The sequence below is a fragment of the Dermacentor albipictus genome, chromosome 4 (genome assembly GCF_038994185.2).
Source record: "Dermacentor albipictus isolate Rhodes 1998 colony chromosome 4, USDA_Dalb.pri_finalv2, whole genome shotgun sequence".
Lineage (NCBI taxonomy): Eukaryota > Metazoa > Arthropoda > Arachnida > Ixodida > Ixodidae > Dermacentor > Dermacentor albipictus.
The window spans coordinates 86,921,510-86,939,463 of NC_091824.1; the positions used below are offsets into that span (position 1 = coordinate 86,921,510).

A 17,954-nucleotide genomic window follows, 5' to 3' on the forward strand; every position below is an offset into this window, starting at 1 on the left:
TATTTGCTTTGCGCAGTCCAGACTCATCCTGGTACCGGCGGCGGTAGTGATGTTCCTGATGGTCTCGTCCATCGTGGCCTCGCTGTTGTTCGGCTCTCTGTTGGGAAGCCGTGCCGCGATGGCGCTCGAAACTTCAGAGAGCGGCGCCGAAGCTGTGACCGGGGGAACTCACGTCAACACTCTCGATGCTCGCATGTTATCTTCCACAGACGACAACGCGCAAGGGAACGACACCAGCTCGGTGATCGGCGACCCGGAACCGTGGCGTCGAAGATCTCGCGTCCGTGACCCATCATGACTGAGTGTTAACACTTAATTATACTAATTTTGACTTCATTGTATTTAAAAATACAATGCTTAGTTTGGTTCACCTTTGCTGGTTCAAGTATAGCCCAGTTCTTTTAATTTTAGAGTAATAAACGGGGCAAGGAATCAGAATGTTTGCTCTTGGTGATTTGCTACAGCGAGATTCAGTATCATACAATGTATTCATCTTGAGGACGGAGTTATTTTTTTCTCTAGTGGAACATCAACCACTACATGAAGTCAACTTAGCATATTGTGAGTGGGTATTTGTAAGAAGATCACATCGGTTCAATGAAAACGGGCTTGCGTGGCTCTTAAGGGGGCCCTGAACAAGCCCTCGGGCTTGTGAAATAACATAGTCCGCGGGTAGCATACGCTGTTGTGAACATCTCAGCCAACTTCTACTGTCGTACGCGGTCCGTGGAGCTCGCAAGCGGAGCGTGAAGTCACCTTTTTCTCAAACGCCGTCGTCTCAAAAATCCCATGCTCCTCGCTCTTTTCTGTGTGCTTTATTTCCTCATAAAGCACACTCCAATACGCGGCTGCTATTGGTCGCTGCGCTCGGCTACACCGCGGCCGCCGCGAGGTGCCGCCACGAGTCCATTGGCTAAGCGCACTGCAGCTCTCTGAGGACAGCTGCGTTTGGCTTACGTTTAGCGCGGCATAGGCACCAAAGACGAAATTTGAACAGCGCGCCACGGTGACGTCTCCAGCCTTCGCAGTGCAAGGCATTGGAGGAGGAGGGAAGCACAGCTGAGCCCGTCTTTGATCGCCGATAACTCTGCTTCTGCTGAACTCATTTAAGTACTTTTTGCGGCAAAGTGGTTCTGAAATAGCCTATGCTCACTTCAAATGTCTTTCACCACTTCGATAAAAAGTGGTTCAGGGCCCCTTTAATTTTACCCTTTATTGATGGCAGTGAAGGTAGTGTTAAATAATCGTGTCAAGTATAGTAGAGCTGCATTAAAGTGAGCTTCTGCTGAACGCATTTAAGTACTTTTTGCGGCAAAGTGGTTCTGAAATAGCCTATCTTTACTTCAAATGTCTTTCACCACTTCGATGAAAAGTGGTTCAGGGCCCCTTTAATTTTGTCCTTTATTGATGGCAGTGAAGGAAGTGTGAATAATCGTGTCAAGGATAGTAGAGCTACATCAAAGTGAGCTAAAATGTTCAAGTTATTACCGGAATTGTAAGAAATGTTTTAAAATGAGAGATATACGAAAATGCGCGGGCGTATTTAAATTTGACACGAGTATCAGGCGTGCAATTTTTAGCTAGTACCTTAATCACTTCTTTGTCATTGCATCCGTTTGAGTTATTAAGCCATATTGCCAATAAGCTTGTGCCCATATTGTTTGTAGTGCGGGTAGTGTTCGTAAAGTGAACTGAATTCTTGGGTTTTTACGTGCCAAAACCACTATTTCGTTAGGAGGCACGCCACAGTGAGGGATTCCGGATTAATTTTGACCGCCAGGGGATCTTCAGTGTGCCCATAATGCGCAGGACAGGGGCGTTTTTGCATTTCGCCCCGATAGAAATGCGACTGCCACGGCGGGTATTTATTTGTACAGTGGCATCGCATGTTAAGAGTTGCAGCGCAGCGTCCAATAAAGGTATACCATTTTTGACATACTAAATCTGCTGCGAAGCTTTGATATAGCTATAATAGTGCGCTATGCCTGCACGAGCTTGCGCAAAATACAAATCTGCGTCTGCCTAACCCACCCACCAACCATGAAATGGTTTTCCGTGCTTGCCAGACCGCGTCTAATATTGCACCATAAAGAAATATGTCGCGAACACCACCAACATTTCAGTCTTCCTTTAAATGTCCACAAACTCCTAACGAAACGCAGCGGTAAGTTACCTAAACTATGCACGCCTAAAGCATGCATAAACCATGGCACTGAGTGCAGCGGTTCTTCAGGTGAAAGCATCAAACGTCCCATTCAGCGAAAAAGCCGACGTCTGTACAAGCGAAACGGCATCCAAAGTGCCACTGGCTGCGACGCCAGGGCACGTGTGCGCTTCGACGGTGCAGAGCAGGCCAAAGGAAACAAGTGCTCCAGCGCCAGGGGTTGTGCATCGGGGAAAAGAGCATCGCAGCTATGCCACGTGACCGTCATTCTCTGAAGCCTCTGTTATACTCGCGTTCTTAGTCCGTGCAAGGTCTCGCCTGCGCTGTAACTTCGCCTCGGCAATCGCTATCAAGAAATGACGTATAAAAAGAGACGGAGTAAATTCGAAAGGTAAAACGTTGGTGCTAGTGAATTTTGAACCTGTGTCCTACGCTCAGGAACCGAGTGCCTCACCCACTGGGCTAAACCCAACGTTACTAAGCTAGTCTAGTAACGTTGGCTAAACCAGTGTCTCCTAGACAGCAGGCGTGTGCGCTCTGCTTCATGACATCATGCTACTTGGACCGAAAATTCCATTTCCAAGCTCCTTGTAACGAAAGCGGCGGCTTCAAAATAACCAAGGCTTACTCGGGAGCGTCCCTATTAGATTCTATGGCAGTCGGGCAAGGCAGCATGACGTCACGTATTGAAATGCACCGGCCTTGTGCTATCTAGGAGGCGTTGGTAAAACGTCTCAATGCGTTCACCTCCCGCGAGAAGTGCATGTCTCGAAGGAGCGCTCAGCGGCGTTCAACTTAAAATTAATGCTTTCGCTTTCACAGCTCACAAGAAGTGCTTAAGTGTCCTCGGTTGTTATATATTTTTTTTTGCAGAATCATGAGTACGATTCTTCAAATACTTTCTTTCAGACCTCTCATCGAATGATTAGCCACGGCAGTTATTTGGGTGGCAATCACCGGCTCTTTAGGAATAATACCGAAGACAATAACACACAGAAATTCGAGACAGCCACAGACTTAAACCGGAGGAGTGAACGCCACGGAAGCAGAACAAGTAACGACACATCGTGCACGAAGAGAGGCTGTTCGCGCAGCTGTTCACTCAGAGAGGCTGTAGAAGTGGAGGCCACTCGAACGGGCCCTGCGTGACCACGTCGGACTCGGGAGCATTGTCCGCCGCGACCACAGCACCGGCACCGGGAACGACGGCGGCGTCGGTGTGACGCTCGGCGTTACTCGCGGTCTGCGGCGTGGCTGCCGAGTCGGAGGAGCCTGCGTGGTGCACGGTGTGCTCCGCGCGCTCGGGGAACGAGTGCAGCGTGAGCGTGGCGGCTGCGACGATGGCCAGGAACATGACGCACACGACAAGCTTCCTCTTGAACCGGTGGGGAAGGCGCTGCACGCAACAAACATTTCAAACAAGAATTGAGAGCTTGGAGGACCGAGCGCGCAGGCTCGTTTCGCTCGGGGAGCGCTGCTGGGAATAAATGTTTCCAGCGAAGGCGGCATCGACAGAATGCAATTAATCTGCAGTCAGAACAAGTGGCATCTACACTGGATATTAATTGCTTTCAGCGACCTTGCAACGCAGTGCAGTTATCTCTGCAGGTTATGTCCTGTATCGGCTTACAGAGATCGCCTGTGGCCACTGGAACATCTTAGACCCGTCGCACTCCTTAATACTACTAGTTTAATTCCTTGTCGTATATTTCAAATAGTGCGCTAGAATAAACAGTCAGCAGTCCAATGTGTGCTTGTGAAAGGATGTAAATATCTGTATAATTTCTAGTGCTATAGTATAGGTTGACTGAAGGAATTACGCGATAAATAAGAACAACCCAGGCGCTGTTCCGAAAAGCTACTATGGGGCTGTAATAACGTTAGGTGGTAGTATGAGAAGTAGGCCCCATTGCAAAAAAAAATGTCAGGTAATGAATGTGTGTGCGCCGAGCGTCAGTCACAGTTTTGCGACGTACATTTGACGTGAACCACAAAGCATAAATGAAATATTAAAAAATTAGGGCACGCAAGATGAACTGTGGCAGCCAAGATAGATGCACACCTTTCCTTCGCTGTATTCCATAAGTTTGGCGCTGTTTCCATCCCGTGAATTGCATCCACCGGAGAGGCTTCCTCGTCCTTTTATCAGCAAATTTCTTGATAATAAAATTATATTTAACGAGGCAATGATATTTTGAATATGTAAGTTGGTTCTGCCCAAAACCGCAGAACAAGTTGAGCGTTATAATTCCTTTATGCATTATGCAAAGTACAATCGTTATGATTGGACACAACCAGAGTAAATGTATAAAATTTTGTCGTATGAGTGTGATCAAAAAAGTGTCCGATGGCTACAATACTCCCGAATGCGAAATTTCAGCGTAGCTCGATACGTGTTTTCATTTCACGATATATTGAGGCGCCTAATTTGACACGTAAATCCGGCTGTCAGTGGACCAGTGCCGTCAGCGCCTTAATTCCCAGGGGGAGGGGCAGCATGGGAGCGTTAGCGTGATGAGCGGCATCATAGCCAGCTGTGGAATACGACGATGACGAACGCGCGAGCAGTGCCACCAGCGCGAAGGGCAGTATGGGAACACTGGCATATGGAAACACTGGCACAATGAGCGGCATTGAAGCCATCGGTGGTGAGCAGTGGCATGAATGCGTGAGCAGTGGCACGAGCGCGTTCGCGCAGTTAAGCCAAAGGTCGCCGACGCTCCACGCAGACAAGCAGTTATTCCGGCATAAATAATGGGCAGCACTTCATTTTTTGAGAGCTTGACTGTGCGTGTGCTGCGTTTTAGGGCGCAGCTGCGCAGGTGCTGCGTTTCAAACAATGTCAAGAAACCATAGCGCTAAATGAAAGAATATGAAGGATGTAACAGTTACAGCTGCTTTTAAACACAGTTTACGTTTGGATGGGTTCGCGTAGTGTGATGTGATACAGCACTGATCCCGGCTCGGCGCAAACAGGTCACGCATAGTGTGTAGCCTATACGAAGCGTCTGCATTGAGTACGAACGAAGAAACTGGACGCGCGAAGTGTGTAGCTTATTTGTTAGTACACAATCACGTTCGGTGCTGTATCGTTGCATCAAGCTGCCTCCGAACTTATCTCTATGACATGTGTTTTCACTGTCTGTATCATGTCGAGCTTACATTTGTCTTAACGCGCCGCCTTAGCAAACATACAATACTAACGAGATCTTTTCTAAAGTACCTTGGAAGTGAGTAATACAGCTTTGATTTTGTGAATTGTGTGCGTACTAAGCAAAGTCATGTAAAGAAATAGCCATTCGTGTCATACAGTTTAAAATGCCTGTCTTACAAGATTCCTTGAGTCTACAGAGAACAAAGCTTGATTAGGACCAAACTACTGTGCCACTGTCTGGTTCAGCTTAAGTTCCTGATTGTAAACCTATTACGTGTCGGATAATTTCAACTGCTCAGCGCGCAAGTTCTATGCGCGGTTATCGAACTAAAACTTTAAATTATCAGATTTTACGTGCCAAAACCACTTTCTGATTATGAGGCACGACGTAGTGGAGGGCTCCGGAAATTTCGACCACCTGTCGTTCTTTAACATGCACCTAAATCTAAGTACACGGGTGTTTCCGCATTCGCCCCCATCGAAATGCGGCCGCCGTGGCCGGGATTCGATCCCGCGAACTTGTGCTCAGCAGTCCAGCATCATAGCCACTGAGCTACCATGGCGGGTAAACTAAAACTTTCTTGTGCACCAAATAAAGATAGGCCAGTTAAATAGACGCTTTAATTTGTACATGGACAGCATTTTTCTGAAGGACGTGATTTAAGCCGTTCAATATGTGCCATGCAAAATTTATGGGAGTGAAAGATAGGCTCAGAACGGGAAATTCATATTACGGTATAGGAAGCCTTTAAAGGACGACTCCAGCGAATTTTCGATGTCCAGTAATCTTAATAAAATTGTGAATATACGTTCTCTTTTGCACTCTATTTGCGCCAAACAATATGGCTGCAAGTCATTTATATTGCTGAAAATTAAGTTCAAAGATTGGTTGCGTTCCCGACTCCTTACTTTTTACTGACCACCCTGTGTTTGTGACGTTGGAGACTATACCGCCACTGTCGCTGAAATCGTCGCTGAAATCGCCGCTGTCTAGTTCGGAATATCTGTAAAAGCTCCCTGTGTCGTCAGGAGACATCATCAGCGTCCCTTTTTTGGCATTAGCGTCAAGTGTACAGCGTGTTTAGCATGCGTTCTGCGTGTTTACAATATGGTAGTGTAGGATCTCACGTGAGCAACTTATCCTGACTTCACAAGAAGCAGCTACGTGTTTCGGTTTCGGTATCTCGTTTATTAGTTATTCAAAATTATGGATGAATTTCTCAGAAAATTGAAACGTACTGCTGGTGACAGGACTGTCAATGCCATTTGAAAACGACAATATCTTAATATGGCTAAAAAAGACGCCGGAGTTGCCCTATAAGTGTAAAGTCTGTGTAATTCCTACGTGAATCCCACGCATCATCTTTGAAGAAGCAAATGTGTTACCTGTCAACGGCTACAGTGAACGAGCGCGATATATTGTTCATTTCATACTTGCGAACGACAAAGATGTCATCAACAAGAACGATTATATGGACAAACGCTTCGCTTTTCATTGCAGGGAGCTGGGTGCTGAATGCAACCTTGAAGAGCACTGAAATGCATTATATTGAATCTGCATTTCTTGGTCAGAACTATATATAATCTGTCGTCTTCATTTTCGTATTGTTGGGTGGCTGCCCGTTTTATGTCAGGATAAACACTTATTCCCGCTATTTTAGCTGGAAAAGTTGGTTGTGCTTAGAAGCAGCGTGAATGTTCACTGAATCCTTCACTTTATAAACTCGGCATCTGTAGAGTCATTCCGCCGCCTGTATTTCTTTAGCACAAACACATACTAAACTTCGCGATGAGTGCTCACAATTTTGTCATGCTTTCGTTTCTTATATGTTTAACCTAAGCATAAATAATTATGCTGATCCCACGTACGTTGCGAATCGATGTAAGCGAAGTTTCTTGTGCTGGTTGCTTTGATTGATGATAATTAGTGGTGATGCTGACGGCAAAAGCTTAATTTCTTTAACGTTTAGTGTAGTGCGAGAGTGATGAGTTGATGTTAAACCTTACCTTGTGTACAGCACTGCTGTTCATAGTAAGGTTCGTTACAGCGCAAGGCAAGACACGTACAAAAGGAATGTATGAAATGACGGCACGGCGCTTTATAGTACCTTCCTTTCGTCCGTGTCTTGTGTTGCGCTATAACAAACCTTACAATGAATCCTAACCAACTGGTCCAACTTGCCGTCTTGATGCAGCCCTGCTCTTTGTCTGCGTAGTACACACAACACACAGAGAGAGGTGTTTGCTTGACGCGTTGTTGTGCGCCATATTTCATGACCTCTGAGAGGGCTGGGCATTGTAATTGCCTCACATGGCACATGACATCGCGGTACGAGCCTTAAGCTTGAATTGGATGACGGGGCTATACGTGCTCAAACCACTTTTGGATTGTAACGCACGCTCTAGTGGCGCACTCCGGACTAATTTTGAAACTGTGATATTCTTTAATGTGTCCCAAAATCTAAGTCCACGTGCGTTTTCTATTTCATCCCCGTCGAAATGCAGCTGCCGCGATTGGGATCAAATCCACGACCTCTAGCAATGTCAAAGCCGAAAGGCTACCGAGGCTTCTGCTTCTGCACACCCTGCGTAATTTGTCCGCTTGAAATATTTGCATAACGTTTCATTGTCAGAACTACCAGGGTCATACTGTAACGTACCTTGAACTTAAGCTTATCCAGTTTCACAGCAACCGCTGTCGTATAGTAGTAGGATTTCCTTGCTTTCTCGCGTCACCTCCCTCCCACCCCTCTTGTACGGGAACTGCCTCTTCTCCTCCCTCCTCTCTACAGATCTATCTACGTCCCCTCTGGACTCGCACTTTATCAGAAAGGAAAGCGCTGCAGTTTCTGCAGTGCCTTTGAAGGGAGTCACGGATAATTACAGCTGTCAAGAGGCTAATGGGGCGACGCCCAAGGTGCTCCACAGGGCATTGTGCATATTCGACGCAGTAGCGTCCAAACGAGTTTCTCGCGTCGCCTTTCCTCTCTGATTCGCTCATGCCATGTATACTCACGCTCTGAACCACCTCCCGACGCTGTGTATGAGACAGTAGCAACCACAGCAGCAGCAGCAGCAGTGGGAAAGTCGAAGGAGGAGGCAAAGAAAGCTTCGATTTAATCAAGAAACATTATCATGGGTAAACGCATCGCAAATTAAAGAGAGAGAAATGGGGTGAGATAGGCAGGGAGTTTAAAAGCATTGCAAACAACATGTGGTAAATTAGAAGGCAGCGCAGTGCTTGCTACTCTCACCTGCTGGTTCGGCACCTGCAGAACAACCTCGGCATGGTCAGCCTCCTGGACGCGTATGTCTTGCACACGCACTCCGTCCGGCATCGCGCCGTCAGCCGGAGGGTCCTGTGCCTGCATTGACCTGGTGCAAGGGCTAGTTGGTTGCTCCTTGGTCGAATGGTGCAAACACTGATCTCTACTTTAAGGGCACAGATCAGTGGGTGCAATCCACTATGGCGGAGAGGCCAAGAATCATGTGGTATGTAGATGATGAGGATTATTTCCATACTAAGGCACATACCCGCAGCGAGGAATGGCCAAGAATCTGGCGGTACGTTTACAATGCTACAAGAATGAGTGAGTAAATAAAAGCCAGTCAAACCACTAAAGAAAAGAAAGAGAAGATAAATTATGCCAGATTTCTTACACCTTAAGTTAATTTTGTACAAACTCTCGTCGATCTGTTTAAAGATACAATAGGAGATGTAAAGCGCATTTGCGACGAGGAAAATTCTCTTCGCATACAATTTGACGATATTTCTCCAAGTAAGGCAAAATACCTACGTTACCGCATGTTAAGTGTTACTCTACCAGATTATTTATAGAAATAATAAACAAATGTGGTCATAACGACTGGTGCAACGAAGAACAAATAACGAAGAAAAATATGGTATTGGTATATTTAGCCTTATCATCAATTAGTGATTTTCCTTGCGGCTTCCGGAATTTGTACAAATCTTTCTTGTCCGCTTGAAATATGTTAGTCCCGACCCTTCATGAATTAAGGCCATCAATAGAATATGTAGTCTTTGTAACTGATTATTTGCCCTTGTGTACTTCCCTCATAGCACCTAAATGAATTTCGGGTTTTGCAAGCGTTTAACTCATTCGTACCTCAACACTTAACTAACATCTATTTAGTGTGGATATCTGGGCATACACGCCTGGTCTCAATGAAACAGCAGATTCGCTATGAAGGCGTTGATAGTTGGCCCAGTCACTCAAATTCTCCCTACATCAGCCTTGATCATGGCTGCAAGATTTCGGTGGCAAATGGTGCTGCGAGAATTCTCATTTCAATATACAACAAATTTCTCCAATTTTACACAGTTATTGTACCCCTAGAAAAGTAATTCATGTCAATCTAGAAAAATTGAAGTAACCACTAGTAGGCTTCGCTGTCGTTTACCTTCTTTAAATTTTTATTTATACAGGAATGGTCTAGCACTCTTCCCGTGATAGGTGTAGAGAAGATGAGACTATAGAACTTTCTTAAATTTCTTGTCGACGATTTATTAGCTTAAGAAAACGAACTTTAGAAACAGCACGCCACCTTCTTGGATTATATTTAACTGTTCAAAATGAACTATCTTTGCGTCCCTCTACACTTGGACATAGCTACAGGAAATTTAGCGCTGCCATCTAGGATTTTCTCTTAGGATCAATGAAATTTAAACTGTCAACGCAAAATTGTAAGGCTACTTTTCTTTCACCATTGACTTGTTTTATTTTTATGCTCTTGGTAGAATTTCCATTTTCATAAAATCATGCAGGCTGTCCAATCTCTGTCTTTCTATCCCAACCTAGGTATTAGAAAATTTGGATCTCTTAGTTTGCACTTTGACCTACCCTATTCTAGGCCGATCTCCCAGAGTGGGTACTTGCCAGTATATGACAAGGATCTACATCTACATCTGCTTGAAGGTAAAGTTTGTAATAAAACATAAATATAGATATTTGAAGCGTATAAAAATAAGTAAAGTAAGGTAAAGCAAATTCAAAATTTGAGAGGCACATAGGTGCGATGAGTAACAATAGAAGTAATCTTGAAACTAGAATTTCGTGCGAAAAAGAAAAAAAAAATCGAGCTTTATGCCGTCCTGCGAAAGTGAATGTACAGCGAAGCTGGTGCGGACGTCACACAAGTACCACGTCAGACGAAGTTACACAAGCACCACCACCACAAGCGACGTACTTAACGCACGCACGCACGTATGTGGTGGTGCAGCATACATCCTCTTTCTTCTAGGCCATTTGCCAAGCTGAAGCACCTTATTGAACTAAATCCATGTTTAAAAGTGAATTGAGTCAGAAAATGCGTAAGGTACGACCTGTGCACAAGCTGCAGAGATGATAGCTTCGCATTTTTCGAATATACGAGAAAACATAAATCTGTTACGCGGAAAGTGAAAGACAGAGCCTTTACCAGCTGCCGTTTGATGACGCAGCCGCGGTCGCTAGGTGGCGGTACCGTTAGCGCAGCATACATCCTCGCGCTTGTAGGCTTTCCGCCTAGCGCAAGTACATTATTAAACTTATCGAAGTACTCAAAGTAAAGTGCGCCAGAAAATTCGTAAAGTACGACCTAAACATAACCTGCAGACATGATTGCATAAGATTGTAATTCGAATGTACGAGACAACGTGATTCTATTACGCGGAAACTGAAACACAAGCACCTTTTCCAGCTGCCGTATTTTGGGTGAGTAGACCACGACAAATCCCGGCTAACTATAGAGGCTAACAGCTTCACCGTGAAATACTGAGGGGCCGCGTTTTTCTTGGTGTCTTTCCTCGTCTGCACATGATGCGAAGCATTGCTCTATGTTCCCTCTAGAATGCAATGTCTCACAAACTTCTGTGTCCTCTTTTTTATTCTTGCAAACTTACCATGTGACCGATTTTTCTCTTTAATAATCTCTCCCTCGGCCATATGCTTCGGATATCTTTTATGAAATCGTGGAAGTCCATCTCATGTAACATGCTTACATAACCTATTGTTCACGAGCCAATGAATGTAACAGCAACTTACTGATCTGAAGCGACTGGATTAGCAAAATTTGTGGCCTGTGAAAATATGCATAATAGTATTGTTGAAACACGTTGTCATCACTAGCGTGCTTAATAATTAGATACAATAAGTTTAATTGTTACAAATATATTGCAGAAGTAGCGGAAGCGCTGACCGCTAACATGAACTCACGGAATAAGTCACACGTCATCGGAGAAGAAAGTACGGCAGCATTTTCGCTCCCTCGCATCTCGAAATTATGTGACCTCGTCGCTATCGCTTTGCGTACTGCAGGTATTTGCGACTGAACATTTTAAAAGAAACTGCGCTTTCGGCTCTGCCGCTACGCACCTCATGATAGTTAAGGTTAAACTAATGACGTCCAAGTTGGAAAGCTACACAGGTACTGTGAAATATCCCACAGTGAAAGCAGTGAGAGTGGTGATTTGGATGATTTGGTTATGCATTGTGACATGCTCCTTGTGCTAGAAGACGTGGAGAAAGAGAGGGAGTACAAGACACAAGAATCGCTGCTTACAACTCATTTATTTTGAAACAGGACATGCGCTAATATGAAAGGCATGATCTGGTATGCACACTTTCAGAGCGCGCTCTTTTCCGGGTAAGTAATTTCTTTGTTGGAAAGCCAGAGCGAAGGCTTTGCTTTACCCTATTTAATGTTGACCCAGTCGCGTTTTCTGATGCGCACAGAAAGCTGTCATGAAATTCATCATGCCTTCTTCATTGTGCGGTCGGCACCACGCCAACGTAATCATGCCGTCATTCCATCGTCATTTGTGTGACGACTAGATGACGATTAAAGCTTACAAGTCTTCATAGAGTCGTTGTCATGCCATCGCGGTGATGCCGCAGTAGTGACGCCCTTATGCTTGCTCAATCATCGTTGTTTCGTTGTCTCACATTGTGCATCCGGCTGATTTTGTGCTTGGATTTCGGCCTAGTTTGTGAGCAGGATATAGCGTATAAACATAATACGCACGTACGCACGCAGGCTCGTACGTTGGTGATTAAAACTTTCTTTTTAGCCCTTGTCTTTTTTGGCGCTCTTTTCACATCATGCCTTCTCTAGACGCGTTTACTCAGACAGAGATGCTCGATTTCGCACCCTTTGCAATTGCTTCAGCGTTATGTGGATCTGCGCAAAACCAATCTTCTCATCAATCCCCATCCTTTGCTTTCGTGCCCCTGCCATCCAATTACTGCGACCGACTCGAGATTCAGCGACTCAACCACAGGATTTATCCTCCCCCTCACAGAAAGCTCACCACTGAAGAGGCAGTAGCTCTCAGACTAATTCAGACCACCACATTCCTCAACCTACACCGATACAGCAAAACGTTCCCACATGCATATCGCGGCACCTGCCCCTGGTGCGGCGACACATGCCCTCCACTCTCAGATATCGTGGGGGTGCGGGGGCAAACCTCAACACTTAAAGACGCCTAGCACGTGATTTGAGCGGTGGTAGATACAGCTGACTGGCGATACCCTAGCGGGACAAGAAGCTCTCGTCCAGGAAGTACGTCGAGCAGCCATGGCCAGTGGTGTCCTGGAATGAGGACACCACCCAATCGACCTCAAGAGCAACGACCTCGATGGTGCAACTGAATCTTTTTTCTCTCTCTCTCTCTCTCTCTGCGAGTCACGTCCATCCACACTGTATTGCGAGCCTTGAAGGTATTCTATCGCAATAAGCCAGCGTGACTAAATGTGTGGCCGGAAATTGAGAAGAACTGAAATTATTTCTATGGCCCTGAAAACAGACAGGATAAGCTTCGTATGCTTCCTGAACGTTCTCTCGTTAGGTAAGTAACTTTCATGGTAATAATGCGAACACGATGATCCCCCTCTCACGTTTACGATGCGCTACCTTAATCTGAACAGCGTGTTGCCATTATCCCTCAAGAGAAAAGTGTATAACTGCTGTGTCTTACCAGTACTCACGTACGGGGCAGAAACCTGGAGGCTTACGAAAAGGGTTCTACTTGAGGACGACGCAACGATTTATGGAAAGAATGTAACGTTAAGGGATAAGAAAAGAGCAGATTGGGTGAGGGAACAAACCCGAGTTAATGACATCTTAGTTGAAATCAAGAAAAATAAATGGGCATGGGCAGGACATGTAATGAGGAGGGAAGATAACGGATGATCATTAAGGGTTGCGGACTGGATTCCAAGGGAAGGGAAGCGTAGCAGGGTGCGGCAGAAAGTTAGGTGGGCGGATGAGATTAATAAGTTTGCAGGGACAACATGGCCTCAATTAGCACATGACCGGGGTTGTTGGAGAAGTATGGGAGAGGCCTTTGACCTGCACTTGGCATAACCAGGTTTATGATGATGATGATGATGATGATGATGATGATGATGATGATGATGATGATGACCTTAATCTGTCGTGCGCATTTCACACTGAATGCACCACTTTGGTAATAACTCTTGCGCTACAAGAACGCATGTTTGTGCGTAGAAACGTCCCTCGTCCTGGACAAATGAAACCAGAGAATACGGTACTTAGGAATTTACGGACATAAAACACAGTTCATACGTTGTTAAAATAGAAGAACAAAAGATAACATTGATGCCCCGTGCACGCGGCATTGAATGGTCAGGTTGTCCCTGCGGGGACGATGGTTTCCTGCTCGTCGAGGAAGTCAGCGCCACTGCTGGTCTCTGGCTCCGCGTCGTCCAGCCTCGCCGGATTATCGGTGGTCACGTTGGCCGCACCCTGAACTGTGCTCGATGTGTCGGCCGGCGACTCGGACGAGTTGTTGATCGCCTCCAGGGCGTAGAAGCTGGCCACCGCGGACAGCGTGATGACCACCAGCGCCACGCTGAAGATGCAGGCGGGGTTGGGGCCGGGGGTGCTCGCCTGCGCGAACGCAAAGCGTACAGGAACCCTTGGCGTAAGCAATTCAGACTGGAGCACTTACATATGCGCGCGATTCATGGTAACACGCTTTACCGGTCTCAAGATATTTTTTGCCGGGGAAAATGGAGCGTGTAGTACCAATTCTATCATAAACTGTCATCTGGTCACAAATTTCGTGTCGATCTTGTTGATGCTGTGCTTTCAGGGAAGTCAAGTGAGGTTAGAAACCTCAGCAATACACCGTTCAGAAGCGCTCCAGCATCGCTCGTAAAGCAGAGATCCTGCGGTGCTCCGTATGGCAAAAGCGGTGAAGAATGCATGCCGTGCTCCTATAGGGCTGGTATGAGGTATTCTTAAGGGGAGGGCTCTGGAGACAGCTATTTCACTACAATGCAACAGCTTGTCCCTAAATGCGAGCGGGTAAGATCGTCAACTTTTCACTACAGAACCGTGCACAACTTCAAAAAGAATTTGTCCTTGAGGCGCGACCGGCAGGTTTTGCTGGATGCAACTTAGCGCTCCAGAATATTTATTAATGAAGGCTTTATTACGCCATCTACGTGAAACTGCTAGCAGGAGCGCAGTTGCCGTGGGCTCAATTACTAAACACGCCGCATGCTGTTGTAACGTCGCAGTGATTCTTGATCTTTTATACGCACTGAACAACAGCGGGCGCAAGGGGATAACATGGGACAGCCCAGCAATAACAAAAGTTGAGTCACTTTAGCCTACGCTAAACAGGCTGAAGGAGAAAGCCTATGCGCTCGCGAGACGTTAATTAAATTACTTGACATTCTCATTCGAATGCGTTGTTACTTTCTATTGTTTTCTCCCACCAAAGGCAGAGGGTTCGAGTGCCTTATTTAACTGCATCTTAATGAACTATCTCTCAAATAACTTCGTCTTTACTAACGCCAAACGTCTTGGGTTCCACCATCAATGGTGGCACCATTGATTCTGGTGTCGTTGAATTTTGGTCCCCCCCAAAGGTCGAGGGTTCTACTCCCATCAGAGGTCGTGCGTTCGAGCACATTAATTAACTTTGCCTTAATTACCACCAAAGGTCATGGGTTCAAGCATCAATGGTGGCACCAACAATTTTGGTGCCATTGAATTGTGGTCCCACCAAAGGTCGAGGGTTCTAGTGCCTTAATTAACATTGCCTTAACAGTGATGGTCATAGGCTTGACTCTGTAGGCTTGAACTGTGGGTTCGAGTACCTTATTAAACTCTATCCTAATTACCTGTGCTTAAGTAACACAAAGATCGTGGGTTCGGTTCCCACCCGTATTTTCCCATATATCATACGAGAGCATGTTCCATATGATATATGGAAGCATGTATCAAATTGGATATGGGACCACGCTGGTATGAAAAATGGAAACATACGGGTTTTTATATGGGGCGCCAATTTGTTACTGTGCGATTATGCGATACGAGGCTGAACGGTTATTTGACAGGGAAAGATTGTGGGACTTGTCCTTGCTATTATGCCATACCAATGTTTGTCGTTACACTTCAGAGTGCCTTTGCCAGTACTTCGAGCTTTAATGATGTAATTCTGTCCCTAAAAAAGAAAGAAAGAAGACAGCCGCGGAGCGGTCCGGCGGTGCCTTGTCCTGGCCTCTTAATCATTTGCTGTAAGTTTACGGAGTTCAGTTGTTTTGTACTTGATTATAGAGCTCAATGCGCTGCCGCCTGTACCATGCTCTTCCTTTGTACATCGTGCAATACGGCTTGAGCACATGTTCACGGTAGTCTTGCACTTGCTACCTAGGAAGAGGAAGTGCAAGGGCCATATAAGCTCCCAGTAGCTGAAGACCTGGAGATAGGGCTAGTTGATTCAAGGTTTGCGGACGTAAACGTCTTTCGCAATGGTTACAGCAGTTACTTTGTAACTGGTGTATAGATGTGAAATATAAGTTAAAGGCCTGAATGGCTTTGTAAAGGTTTGTCATGTACAGAAAATTGCTTTTGATCGTACGGTTTCCTGCGGGAACGCTTCTTCTGACAAAAAAAAAATAGCATTCATGGCTGCCATTCGGCTCCACAGGCATAGAACTACCGGGCTAGCCATTCTTCGCCAACGAAAACCAAATGCCATCTGCTACGTGCGCTTTTCTTGAAAGCTTAATCACCTGCTGCATACGGCAGAGCTATTTCGTTACTGCACTTATCTCCTCGATCTGCGAGGGTCATGACGCCCGCAGGGGCCACGCTGCATTTGCACGATGAGAAACGGTGTGGTTTCGCACACAACACTTTCGAGAGGTAGTGCAAAAAGAGCAGCCATATTTAAGAGACATTTTTTTCTCAAAACCACAATCGTCGTCTATCTCATGTGCGTTTTATTTCTACTAACGCTCTATGCGCAGAACTTTCAGGTAATTAACAGCATCCGCATCAGCGACTGATCGTGAAACAGCCTTCATGACAGTAAAATTGCGAGTGCAGTCTTCAAAAGAGCAGATGCATGCAAGATTGAGGACACTAATTCTTCCTGTACAAGATAAGCCAGCCTTCATGGCAGTAAAATCGCGAGTGCAGTCTTCAAGAGAGCAAGTGCATGCAAGATTGAGGACATTAATTGTTCCTGTACAAGATAAGCCCTAAAGGTTGTATATTTTTTAAAAAAGTAACACTGCGCCTGAGTAACCGTTTTGCTCGCGGCTTCAGGTGCCTCACCAATAAATCGCGGCCTTGGCACTTGGACCACCTCTGACTCGACAGCACTTTCTTTTTCGAGTCTACAGCAACATCATACTGTCTAATGCATGCCAGAAACACCATAGTGTCGGCTTAAGGGACGCTCTGTACTTGCCTCCTTCATCAAGAGGGACCTGTGCTGGGGCTTTCCCCCGGCATCATCAGCGTCGTCATCGTCGTCATCGTCGTACTGCTTCGCTGGAGCCACGTAGGCCGGCACGACGGGTGCCGCGCCGACGGGCACACGGACGGCCTCCGCAGTCGCCGCAGCCATCTCCGCGTTTGCAGCCGACGGCGCCACCGAGGGCTTTCCGGACTGAGCCGCACTTTCCTTGCCGGCCATCGTGTACCGCGGTGACAGGGGTTGTCGGCACGGAGGCGGGTTAGGGGGCAGATGTTGCTCGGGTCCTGCTCAGGAATCCACTTGACCGTTGTTGATGCGGCTGGCGCCCGAGGAGCGGGAGGAGCGCGAGGAGCACGCTTGCAAATGCCCAGCACGATGATGATGATGAGGATGATGATCGTCCTCTGCACAAATGGCAGATACTCACGGTGGGGGATCGGCCAAGAATTGGGCTGTTTGGAGAGAATACTAATTCTAATACTACTAATAATAATAATAATTTATACACATTCAAAAGCAAAACAAATAAATAATAATAATAATAATAATAATAATAATAATAATAATAAGAAGAAGAAGAAGAAGAAAGCTTAGCCGAATAAAAAGAAAATAGGGGCATATGTGTTCCACTCGGTGTTCTAATCATTTATTATAATTGACTGGTTAAGGAAGGCAGCCCTTGGAATCACGGATGAAGTTTTTCATAACAGTTCAAACATTCTAGTGGCTTTACCCAATGTGGAAGCTTGCTTGCTTGCTTGATTGCTTGCTATACCATGGCGCATACCAGCTACGGGGGATTGGACAAGAACCCGCCGGTTAAACTGAAAACGGTTATAGAAAAATGTGCGTAAGAAGATGGTTGTGCAACTTTGTCGTCAGCTTCGGTTGCG

The 17,954-nt window shown here is 46.0% G+C and overlaps 2 protein-coding genes and 1 long non-coding RNA gene across 3 annotated transcripts in view; 1 reads left to right on the forward strand and 2 right to left on the reverse strand.

Annotated features, from left to right (window-relative positions):
• The window catches only part of LOC135901191 (uncharacterized), a 163,009-nt gene extending 162,571 nt beyond the window's left edge, over nucleotides 1-438 (forward strand). Inside the window, exon 6 of the long non-coding RNA XR_010564036.2 lies at nucleotides 17-438. This is a non-coding gene — a long non-coding RNA (uncharacterized lncRNA). The remainder of the gene's footprint in view (nucleotides 1-16) is intronic.
• Nucleotides 439-3,005: 2,567 nt separating this feature from the next.
• On the reverse strand, nucleotides 3,006-8,804 carry LOC135901190 (uncharacterized). Its single transcript, XM_065430878.2, has 2 exons — nucleotides 8,573-8,804; nucleotides 3,006-3,560 (listed from the first exon to the last, which is right to left on the reverse strand). Exons 1-2 carry the CDS (start codon nucleotides 8,687-8,689, stop codon nucleotides 3,267-3,269), a joined length of 411 nt encoding a protein of 136 aa, XP_065286950.1. The 5' UTR covers nucleotides 8,690-8,804; the 3' UTR covers nucleotides 3,006-3,266.
• Nucleotides 8,805-13,865: 5,061 nt separating this feature from the next.
• LOC135901189 (uncharacterized) lies at nucleotides 13,866-17,422 on the reverse strand. The gene is made up of 2 exons (XM_065430877.2): nucleotides 17,053-17,422; nucleotides 13,866-14,231 (listed from the first exon to the last, which is right to left on the reverse strand). The coding sequence occupies exons 1-2, from the start codon at nucleotides 17,278-17,280 to the stop codon at nucleotides 13,968-13,970; spliced, it is 492 nt and encodes a 163-aa protein (XP_065286949.1). The 5' UTR covers nucleotides 17,281-17,422; the 3' UTR covers nucleotides 13,866-13,967.
• Nucleotides 17,423-17,954: the final 532 nt, after the last annotated feature.